This window comes from Schistocerca americana, chromosome 3, assembly GCF_021461395.2.
Source record: "Schistocerca americana isolate TAMUIC-IGC-003095 chromosome 3, iqSchAmer2.1, whole genome shotgun sequence".
In the NCBI taxonomy this organism is placed as follows: Eukaryota; Metazoa; Arthropoda; class Insecta; order Orthoptera; family Acrididae; genus Schistocerca; species Schistocerca americana.
Window position 1 is genome coordinate 229,699,035 of NC_060121.1, and position 15,687 is coordinate 229,714,721.

At 39.3% G+C, this 15,687-nt stretch overlaps 1 protein-coding gene across 1 annotated transcript in view; it reads right to left on the reverse strand.

Annotated features, from left to right (window-relative positions):
* LOC124605139 (DENN domain-containing protein 5B) overlaps positions 1–15,687 on the reverse strand; it is a 474,504-nt gene that overhangs the window by 37,930 nt on the left and 420,887 nt on the right. The window contains exons 13-14 of the mRNA XM_047136622.1: positions 12,858–12,954; positions 5,601–5,757 (exon numbers count right to left, since the gene is read on the reverse strand). Coding sequence (XP_046992578.1) covers positions 5,601–5,757; positions 12,858–12,954 — 254 coding nt within the window. The remainder of the gene's footprint in view (positions 1–5,600; positions 5,758–12,857; positions 12,955–15,687) is intronic.

The window sequence follows — 15,687 nt, forward strand, 5'->3', positions numbered from 1 at the left end:
ACCTGAGAATGTTTATCTATTCGCTGTATATGGAAAGGTTCCATTAGATAGCTCCTCAATTTCTTGGAAAATATGAACCAGTAACATACTGAAATAAAGGTCAGTGTGGAGATAGGGGTTTCCACCATCAATTTCCTATACATCAGCTTAGAGATAGTAGATAGGAATCATAAATTTAAAATTTTCTGGAGAAGTTCCTTTACTGACACATTCATCCCAGCTTCTTCTCAACATCTGACAGCCTACAAACACGCAGTATTCCAGCACATGTCCACTGTCTCCTTTCTATTCCCATGTCCCAAGAAGGCTATGATGAGGAACTTAATGCAATGAAAACTACAGCTACAAACGATGAATCTGAATGCAACATTATTGACAACATTTTCAATAACAAACTGAAGAAGCAAGCCAGAATCCTACTGTACCCAGTGTGTGTGTGTGTGTGTGTGTGTGTGTGTGTGTGTGTGTGTGAGAGAGAGAGAGAGAGAGAGATTGTTTTTTTTATGTGCCACAGACATTAGGCAAATGTTTCAGCCATATCTGTATACATACTCTGCAAGCCACTATACGATGTATGGCATATGGTACCATGTACCACTGCTAGTCACTTCCTTTCGTATACCACTCGCAAATGGAGCAAGAGAAAAATGAATATTTATATGCCTCTGTAAGAGCCCTAATTTTTCTTATCTTAGCAACCCTTAAGTGAAATGCTTGTTGGTGGCAGCAGGATCTTTCAGCAGTCAGCTTCAGATGCCACTTCTCTAAACTTTCTCAATAGAGTTTCAAGAAAAGAACACTGATTTCCCTCCAGACTTTCTCTTTTAAGTTCATGAAGCACCTCCATAACACTTGCTTGTTGAATGAACCTGTCAGTAAGTCAAGCAGCCTTCTTTAATTCGACCTAGTGGGGATCTCAAACACTTTAACAGTAATCAAGAATGTGTTGCACATGTGTTCTATATGTGTACTCCTTTCTAAATGAGCTACACTTTCCTAAAACTCTCCCAATAAGCTGGAGTCTATGAATCACCTTCCCTACTACCGTCCTTATGTGCTCATTCCATTTCACATTGCTTTGCAACATATTTAATCAACGTGACTGCATCAAGCAGCTCATCACTAATACTTCATTTGATCATTACATGATTGTTTTTCCAACTTACCGGCATTAACTTACATTTTTCTGCATTTACAACAAGCTGCTGTTCATCACAGCACACATAAATTCTAAGTCACACTATATCCTTCTACATTCACTCAACGACAATACTTCCCCATACACTATAGTGTTGTCAACAAAGAGTTGCAGATTGCTACTCACCCTATCTTTCAGACCATTTATATATATCTAAAAACAAAGATGATGTGACTTCCCAAACGAAAGTGCTGGCAGGTCGATAGACAACAAACAAACACACAAAATTCAAGCTTTCACAACAAACGGTTGCTTCATCACGAAAGAGGGGAGGAGAGGGAAAGACGAAAGGATGCGGGTTTTAAGGGAGAGGGTAAGGAGTCATTCCAGTCCCGGGAGCGGAAAGACTTAACTTAGGGGGAAAAAAGGACAGGTATACACTCGCACACACACACATATCCATCCGCACATACACAGACACAAGCAGACATTAATAAAGGCAAAGAGTTTGGGCAGAGATGTCAGTCGAGGCGGAAGTAAAGAGGCAAAGATGTTGTTGAAAGACAGGTGAGGTATGAGCGGCGGCAAATTGAAATTAGCGGAGATTGAGGCCTGGCGGATAACGAGAAGAGAGGATATACTGAAGGGCAAGTTCCCATCTCAGGAGTTCTGACAGGTTGGTGTTAGTGGGAAGTATCCAGATAACCCGAACAGTGTTAACACTATGCCAAGATGTGCTGGCCGTGCACCAAGGCATGTTTAGCCACAGGGTGATCCTCATTACCAACAAACACTGTCTGCCTGTGTCCATTCATGCGAATGGACAGTTTGTTGCTGGTCATTCCCACATAGAAAGGTTCACAGTGTAGGCAGGTCAGTTGGTAAATCACGTGGGTGCTTTCACATGTGGCTCTGCTTTTGATCGTGTACACCTTCCGGGTTACAGGACTGGAGTAAGTGGTGGTGGGAGGGTGCATGGGACAGGTTTTACACCGGGGGCGGTCACAAGGGTAGGAGCCAGAGGGTAGGGAAGGCGGTTTGGGGATTTCATAGGGATGAACTAAGAGGTTACGAAGGTTAGGTGGACGGTGGAAAGACACTCTTGGTGGAGTGGGGAGGATTTCATGAAGGATGGATCTCATTTCAGGGCAGGATTTGAGGAAGTTGTATCCCTGCTGGAGAGCCACATTCAGAGTCTGATCCAGTCCAGGAAAGTATCCTGTCACAAGTGGGGCACTTTTGTGTTTCTTCTGTGGGGGGTTCTGGGTTTGAGAGGATGAGGAAGTGGCTCTGGTTATTTGCTTCTGTACTAGATCGGGAGGGTAGTTGCGGGATGCGAAAGCTGTTTTCAGGTTGTTGGTGTAATGGTTCAGGGATTCCGGACTGGAGCAGATTCGTTTGCCACAAAGACCTAGGCTGTAGGGAAGGGACCGTCTGATGTGGAATGGGTGGCAGCTGTCATAATGGAGGTACTGCTGCTTGTTGGTGGGTTTGATGTGGACGGACGTGTGAAGATGGCCATTGGACAGGTAGAGGTCAACGTCAAGGAAAGTGGCATGGGATTTGGAGTAGGACCAGGTGAATCTGATGGAACCAAAGGAGTTGAGGTTGGAGAGGAAATTCTGGAGTTGTTCTTCACTGTGAATCCAGATCATGAAGATGTCATCGATAAATCTGTACCAAACTTTGGGTTGGCAGGCCTGGGTAACCAAGAAGGCTTCCTCTAAGCGACCCATGAATAGGTTGGCGTATGAGGGGGCCATCCTGGTACCCATGGCTGTTCCCTTTAATTGTTGGTATGTCTGGCCTTCGAAAGTGAAGAAGTTGTGGGTCAGGATGAAGCTGGCTAAGGTAATGGGGAAAGAGGTTTTAGGTAGGGTGGCAGGTGATCGGCGTGAAAGGAAGTGCTCCATCGCACAGAGGCCCTGGACGTGCGGAATATTTGTGTATAAGGAAGTGGCATCAATGGTTACAAGGATGGTTTCCGGGGGTAACTGACTGGGTAAGGATTCCAGGCATTCGAGAAAGTGGTTGGTGTCTTTGATGAAGGATGGGAGACTGCATGTAATGGGTTGAAGGTGTTGATCTACGTAGGCAGACATACATTCTGTGGGGGCTTGGTAACCAGCTACAATGGGACGGCCGGGATGATTGGGTTTGTGAATTTTAGGAAGAAGGTAGAAGGTAGGGGTGCGGGGTGTTGGTGGGGTCAGGAGGTTGATGGAGTCAGGTGATGGTTTTGTAGGGGGCCTAAGGTTCTGAGGATTCCTTGAAGCTCCGCCTGGACATCAGGAATGGGATTACCTTGGCAAACTTTGTATGTAGTGTTGTCTGAAAGCTGACATAGTCCCTCAGCCACATACTTCCGACGATCAAGTACCGCGGTCGTGGAATCCTTGTCTGCCGGAAGAATGACGATGGATCGGTCAGCCTTCAGATCACGGATAGCCTGGGCTTCAGCAGTGGTGATGCTGGGAGTAGGATTAAGGTTTTTTAAGAAGGATTGAGAGGCAAGGCTGGAAGTCAAAAATTCCTGGAAAGTTTGGAGAGGGTGATTTTGAGGAAGAGGAGGTGGGTCCCGCTGTGACTGACGACGGAACTGTTCCAGGCAGGGTTCAATTTGGATAGTGTCTTGGGGAGTTGGATCATTAGGAGTAGGATTAGGATCATTTTTCTTCATGGCAAAGTGATATTTCCAGCAGAGAGTACGGGTGTAGGACAGTAAATCTTTGACAAGGGCTGTTTGGTTGAATCTGGGAGTGGGGCTGAAGGTGAGGCCTTTGGATAGGACAGAGGTTTCTGATTGGGAGAGAGGTTTGGAGGAAAGGTTAACTACTGAATTAGGGCGTTGTGGTTCCAGATTGTGTTGATTGGAATTTTGAGGTTTTGGAGGGAGTGGAGCTGGAAGTGGGAGATTGAGTGGATGGGAGAGACTGGGTCTGTGTGCAATCATTAATTTGAGACCATTTATATATAGAGAGAGAACAAGAACAGTCCTATGACACTTCCCTGGGGCAGTCCTGACAATACCATCATCTCCAATGAGTACTCACCGTCGAGGACAATGCACTAGGATCTTTTCCTTAAGAAGTCTTCAAGCCACTAACATATCTGGGAACCTATTCCTTATTCTTAAACATTCATTACCCGTCTACAGTGGGGCACCATGCCAAACACTTTCTGGAAATCTACAAATACGGAATCTGCCTATTGCAGATTCACATGATACTGTGCAAGAAATGGGCAAGCTCGAATTCACATGAGTGATGCTTTCAGCTGATTTGTGAACAGAAGCTATTCTATCTCAATGAAATTTATAACATTCATACTCAGAATATGTTCAAGAATCCTGAAGCATACCTATGTTATGGATATGGGTCTGTAATTTTGTAGGTCTGTTCTTTTGCCTTTCGTATATACATTCTGTGAACTCATACAGGAATCTGTGTGATGGTCACACAGTGGTGTAGCTGTATGGTCACTCAACATGAATTACTTTTTTAAATGTGAAATTTAAAAATTTATCTTCTGGTTTGCTGTCTTCTAGTGACGCATAAGACTAGTCAAGGAATGACTGGGTAGCAGCTTTTGACTTGCTTAGTGATTTTATGAATGAACATAATGATGGAAGCTGTTGGATGCTTTACACATATACCTTTTAATGGACACACAAATTTCTACCAACTTGTCAACATTTTCACATTCATTTTTTTACCCAAGAGTGCAACAATCTCTGGTTCCTCAGAAATTTACCAAATTTTGTAAGTAAACCACAGTGGGTCCTTTCTGTCCTTATCCACTTACTTGACACATACTACTACAGAGCACAATTTACAATTAGTTTACAATTTGCCCATAACTTGTCCATCATACTGGGGATAAATGACGTATATTCATCGTTTAAGTAGAATGCTAACAACTCCTTATCTGCTCTTTCCGACATAAATACTCTCCTAGCCTTCTTGATGGATTTGTAATCTTTATTAACCATCGTCACAATGATGACATCATGATCAATAATGCCTCTCTCTACATTGACACTGTTGATTAAGTTAAGTCTGCTTGTAGCTAAAATGTCTCAGATATTTCTACTGCATATGTGTTGTCAAATTAGCTGCTCAAGGTTTTCCTCAAATCAAAAGATAAACAACCAGCTGGACATACAGGTACCATGCATAGTGAAGTATGTTCAAATGGAACTCAAAGTTATGAGATGTATATGAAATACAAATTATTCCAGAAGTCAGATGCATACACTGTCATGTAACAGTCACAAAATTATTTTTATTCTTATAGTCTTTAAAATATGATTTTTCTAATTCTTAGTCTTAGTTAAGTTAAAACTGTTGCCTAAGCATGTACTTCAAACAAGACAAATATTTTTTTTGTTCAGCTACATGTGACTTATTTTACTGCTGTGTCAAAAGGAGTGAGCAAAATTCATAATAATGATCAGGCATACCTCATATCAAATGTGAGGGATATAGGGAGAGGTTTTAACATTGGTTGCTCCAATATCTTCCTTTCACTAGGTGACGCTGGCTCAGATGTTTTATGTCGATCTCGACTTCGGGTCTGGGGTGGAGTCAGATCTGTTTCCAGTGCCATAGATGATAAGTCTGTTTATGGAAGACAATTTCAAAATAGTTTATTAATAACTATAATAAATACACTTACATAATAAGTTACTGCTAAAGATTTAAGCACAGCAAAGACAAATGTAGCAACCTATTCTTAAAGTGTTAGTTGCCTAAAAATATATACACAATGATAACATTACTTTTTAATTCAATTTCAACAGCCAACAGATTTCAATCCACAACATTTTTCTCACAAAGTTATTTTTTTTTTTTTTTTTTTTTTTTTTAAGTTGATAATATGATCTTTGCTACTACATTTAGAATGAAAAAACTCACATTTGCATTTACAAATGAAAAGCAACAACAGGAAATAGTTCTACACTAACGCACATAGATATACTACAGTTTTTATTTTACTAAATGACAACAACATGGGTCTACTTGAAAAAAACATAAAACATTTAATAGAGACAGAATATCTAAACAATGTACAAACCAATCCTACAAAGGAGTTCCAGATGTTAAAAAGTGCAACAAACAATGTATAAGTATTTTTCTTTTAGTTGTGTACAAAGTAAAGGGTCAAAAATATTATGAAAAGAATAGATTGTTACTAACTGAAACGACCTGTTGCAGACAGGCACAATGAAAATACCCTTACAAAATGAGCTTGCAGCCAAAGCCTTCTTCACACGTACACGCCCGAAGTCTTTCTGCTATTAAACACTAGCTCTCTTAGCATCCTGCAGACTCCAAGTGCTCAAGCTCATTCAATATACAGGTTACCAACTTTATCTTAACACACTACTACTTATCATTTGAAGGGAAGGTATACAAATAGCACACCCTTGGGCACCCGCATGTTGCCTTTCTATGCCAACCTTCCTATGAGACATCTAGAGGAAGCTTGTATAGCCTCCCAAAATCCCAAATCTCTGGTCTCATTCAGTTTCGTTTATGATATTTTCATGATCTGGACTCAAGTCCAAGACAACATATCCTCATTCCTATATAGCCTCAACACCTTTTCTCCCATAAACTTCAACTGGTCCTCCTCAACAAAGCATGCCACCTTCCTGGACATTTACCTCATCCTCCCTGATGTCTCCATCCGTACCTCTGTCCACATTAAACTCACCGATCACCAACAGTACCTGCATTTCAACAGCTGCCATCCCTTCCCCACCAAAAAATCCCTCTCATACATTCCTGGCCACCCAGGGACAGTTTGTGTGCAGTGGCAATAACTCCTTTGTCCAGTCTGCTGAAGGTCTGACAAAGGCCTTCACAGACAGGCAGCACACACCAGAAACAGTCCGCAAACAGATTTCCATGCCATACCCCCACACATCCCCAATTCTCCCACTGCATCCAAGAAGAAGCTACAAAGAAGACCCTCTTTGTGACCTAACACCACCCCGGATTGCAACAACTGAACCAAATGCTCTGTCAGGTCTTTGATTATCTATCATCAATCAATGAAATGAAGGACATCCTGATCCAGATCCTTCCCACCCAATCTCTACAACATTGTAGTCCATCCTTATGCCCCTCACATCCCATCCCCTTGCCATAGGGATCATATCCCTGTGGAAGACCTAGGTGCAAGACCTGTCCAGTCCACCAACGCAACACTTCCTATTCCAGTCCTATCACAAGCTTATCCTACCCCATCAGAGGGCGGGCGACGTGTGCAAGCAGCCATGTCATTTAACAGCTCTGCTGAAATCATTGCACAGCTTTTTATATTGGTATGACTATCAATCAGCTGTCCACAAAGATAAAGGTCACCGTAAAACTGTGGCCAAATGCAAAGTGGACTCACCTGTGGCACAATATATGGCTGAACATAATATAATTGATTTCAACGGCTGCTTCACAATCGAAGCCTTATGGATCCTCCCCACTACCACCAACTTTTCTGAACTGTGCAGATGAGACACATTATCTGCTTCCAAAATCATGCCAGCCTCAACTACACCTTCCACCCAACAGTTTCTGCTCCCTCTGTCCTTTCATCTCCCCCACATTCACGTCCCCTCACCCCCATTGTGCGTCTCTCTCTGCCAACACATCCATCAGTTTTTCCCCCTTCTCTGCTCTTCTCCTTTTTCCCCTCCTGATTCCCCCTCCCTCCCCCACAGCTGCCTGATGCTGCACCTGGCAGCCTCATCCTGCCACCATCTTGTCCCTTCATGCTTTGCTAGGCAGCACTGACTTCTCTCCCCCCACCTGTATTCTGCTAACCATCCCCCTTCCCCATTCCAACCTAGATTGCTGCTTTCATTCAACGTAACACATCGTAGTCTGGCTTTAGTGGCAGGAGATAATGGTCATGTGTGTGTGAGGTGTGCATGCTTTTGTGTGTGTGTGTGTGTGTGTGTGTGTGTGTGTGTGTGTGTGTGTGTGTGTGTGTGTGTTTTCCTTTCCTCTCTGAAGAAGGCTTTGGCCAAAAGCTCGATGTGGAACAGTTTTTTCGTTGTGCCTGTCTACAACTCAGTGTGTCATCTTTATGACGAGTACCAATCTGTCCTTGTCATAATATTGTTTATATTCCAACTTGGGCTTTCCAAAGTAAAGGTTCACTTTCCCAAATTCATTAAATGAGGCTCCATGTCCACTTCAAAACTTACCCAGAGTAATACTAATTTGGAGGAATTGGATGGGAAGGCAGAGGGGATACTTCATAATTAAATGTGGTGACATATATTATATACATATATTGGACAACATTGATGCAGAATGGCTGTTAGTATACCCAATTATGGCACACAGAGATTTATTTTCAAAAACTCAGAGATACATCGTTCATGAGAAAGATTCATAAGAATTACACCGAAAAGAACGGCCAAGAAAGATAAAAGTTCAGTACGATCTGAAATAGCATGTTTATCAATTGTTTATTTAAACATGAGCCAAACTCAACACATCATAACTGTTTAGTGGATAGTAATAAGAGAAGCTGAAGAATGAAGTAAAAAGAGTTAGATAAGTTTTGTTTCGAAAATAAAGGACAATGGACAGAATCACGGCAAAGTTAACACTACCATCTCATAAAATATTAAAAAAATCATGCGAGAAAGGACACCTAGAGGCTCATATAGGTTCCAATCATCAGTCCTGACACTGTATCATTGATGTACACGGTGAGATTGCTGGATAGTGGTTACTATGCTTTGGGTGTTTTAGCAAATATTTTAAAATTTTACTCATTGATACACTATCGTGCTTGACATTGATACATAAGTCATGCAAAATGACACATACAATGGCTACACACAATTAAAATAAACAAAAACAACTCTTACATAAAGTTTATTGGAAGGTCATACTTCTCATTCACAATACATCAAAATACTTTTATTCATAGCATATCAAAACAGCTGTCACTAAATTTTAGTTGTAGGTACTTCAAATGTGCTTTATACACATGCATCAAAATTTTCTATTTGCCGTGCAATGAATTGCAGGGGAAAGCAATAATGACATCTCTGTGGGTAGCATAACTGAACGTACAATCAATCCGTTTCCGAAGGGCACACCAGGCCAATGCTGCATGGTAAGAAGACAAAACTTTGCATAAATTCTAAAGCACCCACAGACTGCTGTAAATAAATGTGAAAAGGAGTAGTCTATAACCACAGGTTATTTTAATAAAATACATATTTGCATATGTCATGCAAAATTACATTAACTGTTATTTCTAAAACTTTGAATAATTTGGTACAGAAATTTCTGCCAAAATGTAAATAATTTAGTAGTATAAGAGTTTAGCTGCTGACAAACAAAATATCATGAAAATTTTGTTAGCTTATTATCACAAACTCATATATAAAAAGTGGAGCAACTTCGTATTCTTCAGTCACTCAAAACCTGGCTAGAAGTGACAGTAATATTATGGTCTTCTATTAAATTATGCAACACTACATTTCTTGAGTCCAAGAAGAAATGAGTCTCACTTTGAAATTTTGTTTTCTTTCCCTCTCAGAAATGAATTTTATACCTCTCAAGCTGTCGTTACCAATAATACTTACAGCAGTTTCCACTACAGAGAGTAGATTGTTACTGTTCAGTCAAACCTGCTACTACCTATAACATTAAAAAATTTCCTGTCCTCTTGAATCTTACCCTCTAAAATATAAATGAAAGGATTCTTGCCACTTTCCATACTGTTTTCTGCTAGGAAGGTTACATTTACTAGGAAGGTTACATTTCTAAAGTTTCTCTTCCTTGGACAAATGTAGGCCTTGTTCATGATTATACAGTACTTCATGAATTTAACATCTAGATTTTAACAATAAGTTAGCTGAACTAACAAACCATACTAATCTCTTAGTGAGTCCCAGATACACATTTTATCTTTTTCTCCATAAGTCTTTGTGCCTACCAAATTTGCACAAACCTCCCTCCCTGCTCTACATCACAACAAACATTATGTGACAAAAAAACACAGCTTGTTTCCTTGTGCTGAAATACAGTGCTTATCAGTCAGTGGCACACATTGAGAAATTATTAAGAGATATAATGACTGAGCATTTTCATTGGAAGTGTAATAGAGCAAATTGGTTATCACCTTTCAAGCTTTCTCAACATCTAACAGTTAATTCTTGTTTTAAGTGAGTAACAAAGATAACCAACAATATATTACAAAATACTAGGAAATTATAGCATTAGTTTTTAAGTTCTTGAAGATTACACCTAAAACATTTTTTCATGTAGTAAATCATATTCCATTCCTGTTCTTGTGGACCTAGCCATACCCTTTCTGTAGTTGTATTCGCTACTCTGTCCTGTGCAAGCCTCTTAATCTCCAAATAATTATTGCAACCCACATGCATCTGAACCTAATTATTGAACTCATCCCTTGGTTTTTCTCTATAATTTTAAACCCCAATACTTCCCTCCAGTACTAAACTGACGATGCTTGAGTCTGCATTTCATATGCTCTCTATCTCAGCTATCATCAAACATTTTGTTTCTGAAATAGCAAAACTCCTCTACTACTTTCAGTGTCTTGTTTCCTAATCTAATTCCCTCAGCACTGTCCGATTTCATTGAACTACGTTCCATTACCCCTGTTTTTTATTTTGTTGATGTTCATTTTATATTCTCCTTTCAAGACATTGTCCATTCTGTTCAAATGCACTTCGAAGTCCTTTGCTGTCTGACAGAATTACGTCATTGGCAAACCTCCAAGTTTTTATTTCTTCTCCTTGAATTTTAATTCCAACTGCAAATTTTTCTTTGGCTTCTTTTAAATGCTTGCTCACTGTACAGATTGAATAACATCGATGTTCTGTACATAGTTCCGCATAGTCAGCGCGTACACAACTTTCCCACTAGAGCGTTTAGAGCGTGCCCCACTAAGCACAACAGCGCAGGCGCAGCGCTCGTCCATCTCCGCACTACGAGATGGCGCTGTCTTAGAGACGGACCAAATTCTGCTTGCGTCGATATGCGTATTAATATGTAACGCAGCCAATGAGATTGCTGCTAACGTAGAACCTTTTCTCCTCGTGGATCACATTTGCGCAGTGATACCTGAACGCGTGAGGTATTATAACAAGTGTACAGACCTCTGATTAGTCAGTCTGTATTGGTCTGTACCAGTCTATAGTCAAGTTTCAGTCTGCGCCTAATAAGATTATCATATTCCTGTACATAGCCATGAAGAGAAATGTATAGACACTTTTGTCAAGTATCAGAGATATGTGAGAATAAAGTTAACATACCAAGACCAAAGGAACTTCAGATTGTCAATTGTAAACAGCATCCAGAATCAAGTTACGTAATATCTATGTCTTTTATTATTTTAATAAATATGTGTGAAAATTAATCCAGTTCTGTTTAAAGTTGGTCATCGTGAATCTGCTACTCTAAGCGTGCAAGTGGCATTTCTATCGTCTGACCTAACGGCAGAAGATAAACACACCATGATAAGACCACGAGACATATAGCTGACACTCGCCTACTTCGTTAGAGCGACAAGTCAAATAATCTGATGGTGTGTGTGCCGAAGGTCTTACAGTACGCACACCACAATCAGCGATAGGCTACAACCTTGTCTCACTCTGTTCTCACCCACAGCTTCCCTTTCATGCCTATCAACTCTTTTAATTGTCATCTGGTTTCTGTACAAGTCGTAAATAGCCTTTTACTTCCTGTATTTTACCTCTGTTACTTTAAGACTTTCAATGAGTGTATTCCCATCAACACTGTCAAAAGCTTTCTCTAAGTCTGCAATTGCTATAAACATAGGTCTGCCGTTCTTTAACTCATCTTCTTAGAGAAGTCATAATGTCACTATTACATTGCTTATTCCTACATTTCTCCGGAACCCTAACTGACCTTCCCCAAGATCAGTTTTTCCATTCTTCTGTAAATAATTAAATTGATAGTTTGGTAATAATCACACCTGTCAGCATCTGCTCTCTCTGGAATCAGAATTATTACATTCTTCTTGAAGTCTGAGGGGCTTTTTTTTCCACCTGTCTCATACATATTGCACATATGATGGAACAGTTACGTCATGGCTGGCTCTCCCAATGATATCTGCAGTTCTGAGGAAATGTTTTCTACTCCAAGGGTCTTGTTTTGAATTACGTCTTTCAGTGCTCTGTCAAATTCTTCTCACAGTATCATATCTCACCTCTCATTTTCATTTACTTCCTCTTCCCTTTCTATAGCATTACCTTCAAGTTCACTTCCCATGTACAGTCCCTCTACTGATTCCTTCCACCTTTCCCATCTTTGCTCAGTGCCAGTTTTTCATGTGAGCTTGCGATATTCTTACATCTGCTTCTCTTTTCTCCGAAGGCCTCTTTAATTTTCCCCTTAGGCATTTTTCCCCTGGATATACATGCTGCTTCTCTTTGACAACTCCTATTCCAAGGAAGGCAAGGGAAAAAAAAACTCACCAGACTTACAAATGTCCTCTGGCCAATCCTGTTAAGCCATTTTGCATTTTCTGTCTCAGTTTTTAGATGTTTGTATTTCTGTAGTACATAGTTTAATTGCACACATACATTCTAAATTTTAAAAATTCCATTTATGACCATCTCAATTAATGTTTTTGAAACAGATTGTACATACAGATTATAACTAATAAACATTTGAAAATACTAACTCACAATACTCACCTGGTGTGAGGAAATTGGGATCAATTGGCTTTGATGTATCGTTGCATTCCTCCAACTCCTGGTAATTTGTGAGATGCGACCAAAGGGCAGACTTCCCCTATATAAACACACAAACATGAATCTTTGTAAAAGCCTCTTTACATTTACTCATTGATTAAAAGTACAACAGCAAAATGCTAACAACAATGTAATGACAGGTACAGTTGCTACAAAATGTTGTTACAATTTTGCAATACCAGTAGCTCGAAGATATAATAATCAGTCCATTGCTTTCAAAACTGCATCTTTAGAAAATAGAAACAAAAAGGCACAAGTGAATATTGTCGAAAAATATCCACATGGAGCACAGAAAGAACAAATCACTAAGAATGCAGAGTTAACAGAGAGATATGATGCATTAAAAAAAATCGAACAATAGCTTCTCCTTTTTTTCCACTCTAACACTTATCATTTAAAAGACATTCAACCTTGAGGGCTATCTGATAGATTAGTCATTCAATTTGCTCTCCTTTAATATCATACCTTTAAGTATACAAGACATTCCATGAGGAATGCTCAATATTCAGTGATATGACTAGAACGATCATTCGGAGCAAAAAAATCTAGTAAAAATAGGCTCTGAAATGGATACCTTAGGAGTTATGAGGATTTGCTCAGTAGAAGAGATTCGTTTCACAGTAGCGGAGATGAAGAAGAGCTTGTAGCTCTTAAGGTAACTACTTTAGAGCCCATGTCTACTGGACTTTTCAGCTTCAGAAGATTATTCTTGTCATAACCCTAAATACTGAGCATTCTGCACCTACATCTACACATGTAATCTGAAATCCAACGTACGGTGCATGGTGGAGGGTATCCCGTGTCACTACTAGTAATTTCTTTACCTGTTTCACTCACAAAGAGAGTGATGGAAAAACAATTGTCTATATGCCTCCATACAAGCCCTAATTTCTCTTATCTTCATGGTCCTTACATGGAATCAACTTTCTTTTCCCACAGTTGGAGCTTGTAATGCAGGTAGGTTTCTTATGAAGCATACTCTATTACTAAATAAATCTACTTGATTCACATCCAATTATTTAAAGTTATAAGTAGATCTGTGACCTACCTGAAGCATTTGACTGTGTAAATCAGAATATTCTCCTAGATAAATTGAGGTTTTACGGAATTGTTGGTATAGCCAACCAACGGACATTGTATCTGATGAAACAGATCCAGAAAGTTGTATCTAATAATCAACCAGTGTAAACAGGTAGTGAGAAATCATTTATGTGGCTCCACATAGCTCAGTCTTACACCCACTACTGTTTCTCATGTATGTAAGTGATCTGCTGTCTGATAGACATCAAGCAGAATTTGTTCCCTTTGTAGAGGATACTAGTATTGTAATCAATTCAAACATACATACAGTAACAGTAGAAATGCTTACTAATGTTAAGAAAAGTATTAGTGAGTGGTTTAGTGTGAATGGTCTCACTGTCAGATTCAAAAATATACAAAATTCATTTCTGCACACCTAGATGTTCCACACAAATGGTATGTGTAACACATTGTAAGGAAATACCAACTAGTGTTGAAACTTCAAAAACTTTATGTCCATATTGATGGGAATTCAAACTAGAAAAACACATTTTAGAACCACTAAAACTATTTAATTCATAATCTTGGAGAGAAACAAATCAGTAAGTTGACACATTCTGCAAATTTTCATTCAACAATACCATATGGAATAATGTTCTGAGGTTAGTTAAAGATAGAAAGTCTTTATTGCTCAAAAATATGCTGTAAGAATAATATGTGGTGGTTGTCCACAATCATCTCTTAGCCATTTATGTCCTCATGAAGTTTGTTGTAAATAATCACTGCAGTTCAAACAGAATGATGCACATTTTTACAATACCAGAAAAATACGATGTTGGTTACTTCACATTAAGGTTGTCTTAGCACAAAACAGGGTGCACAAAATTTTTCATCTGCTACCTAATGATATAAAACGTCTAACCACCAAACTAAATTTGGAAACAAACTGAAGAAGTGTGTACTTAACAACTCCTTTTAATCTGTAGAAGAATTTCTACTTTTATTATGTGTAAAAGGTGATAGGTAGGAATTAATAATCACATCTGTATTCTGAAAAAAAAAACACTTGTAAATGGTCAGTATGTAGCCATATTTACATACCAGTGGATAATGTGAATGTAAAATTACCAGTCCTACATCACTATGATTAATTGTGAAAACAAAACATGGAACATGAAACTAAGAAAATGACCAGAACAATGTGTATATTTTGAAGAGAGTCACTTTGTCACTTTGATTTTTCATTTTCAGAGATATATTGTCTAGTCAACAGATGCTGCACTGTCAAAGAAACTACACTGGTTGTCAGTTGCTAGGTAACAGTCAACTTTCAGCATTCACTGATGCATTGAAGTTTTGTATCAGAACGAAGTTCCTTCCACAAATCACTGATAAGCAGGCTGCCTCAATGGTACAAGAACTGTGCTGTCAGAGCATACCAACCAGGGTAAATCCGTTACCTTTAGAAACAGGACACAATCCCAGAAAACTGTCTTAAGTGCAAGCAAAATGTTTTAGAGTGAAATTACTGTATAAATTGAATAATATTATTGAGACATGACTCGAAGGTGTTATCTATGTAGTTATGGTCATGGTAGGATAGTAGTATTGTATTTTTAATGGTTCTCTTGCCTATAAATGAAACTAATGCATAAGACATTGGATATGTTAAACTATGACATCTCTGCCCAAACTCTTTGCCTTTACAAATGTCTGCTTGTGTCTGTGTATGTGTGGATGGATATGTGTGTGT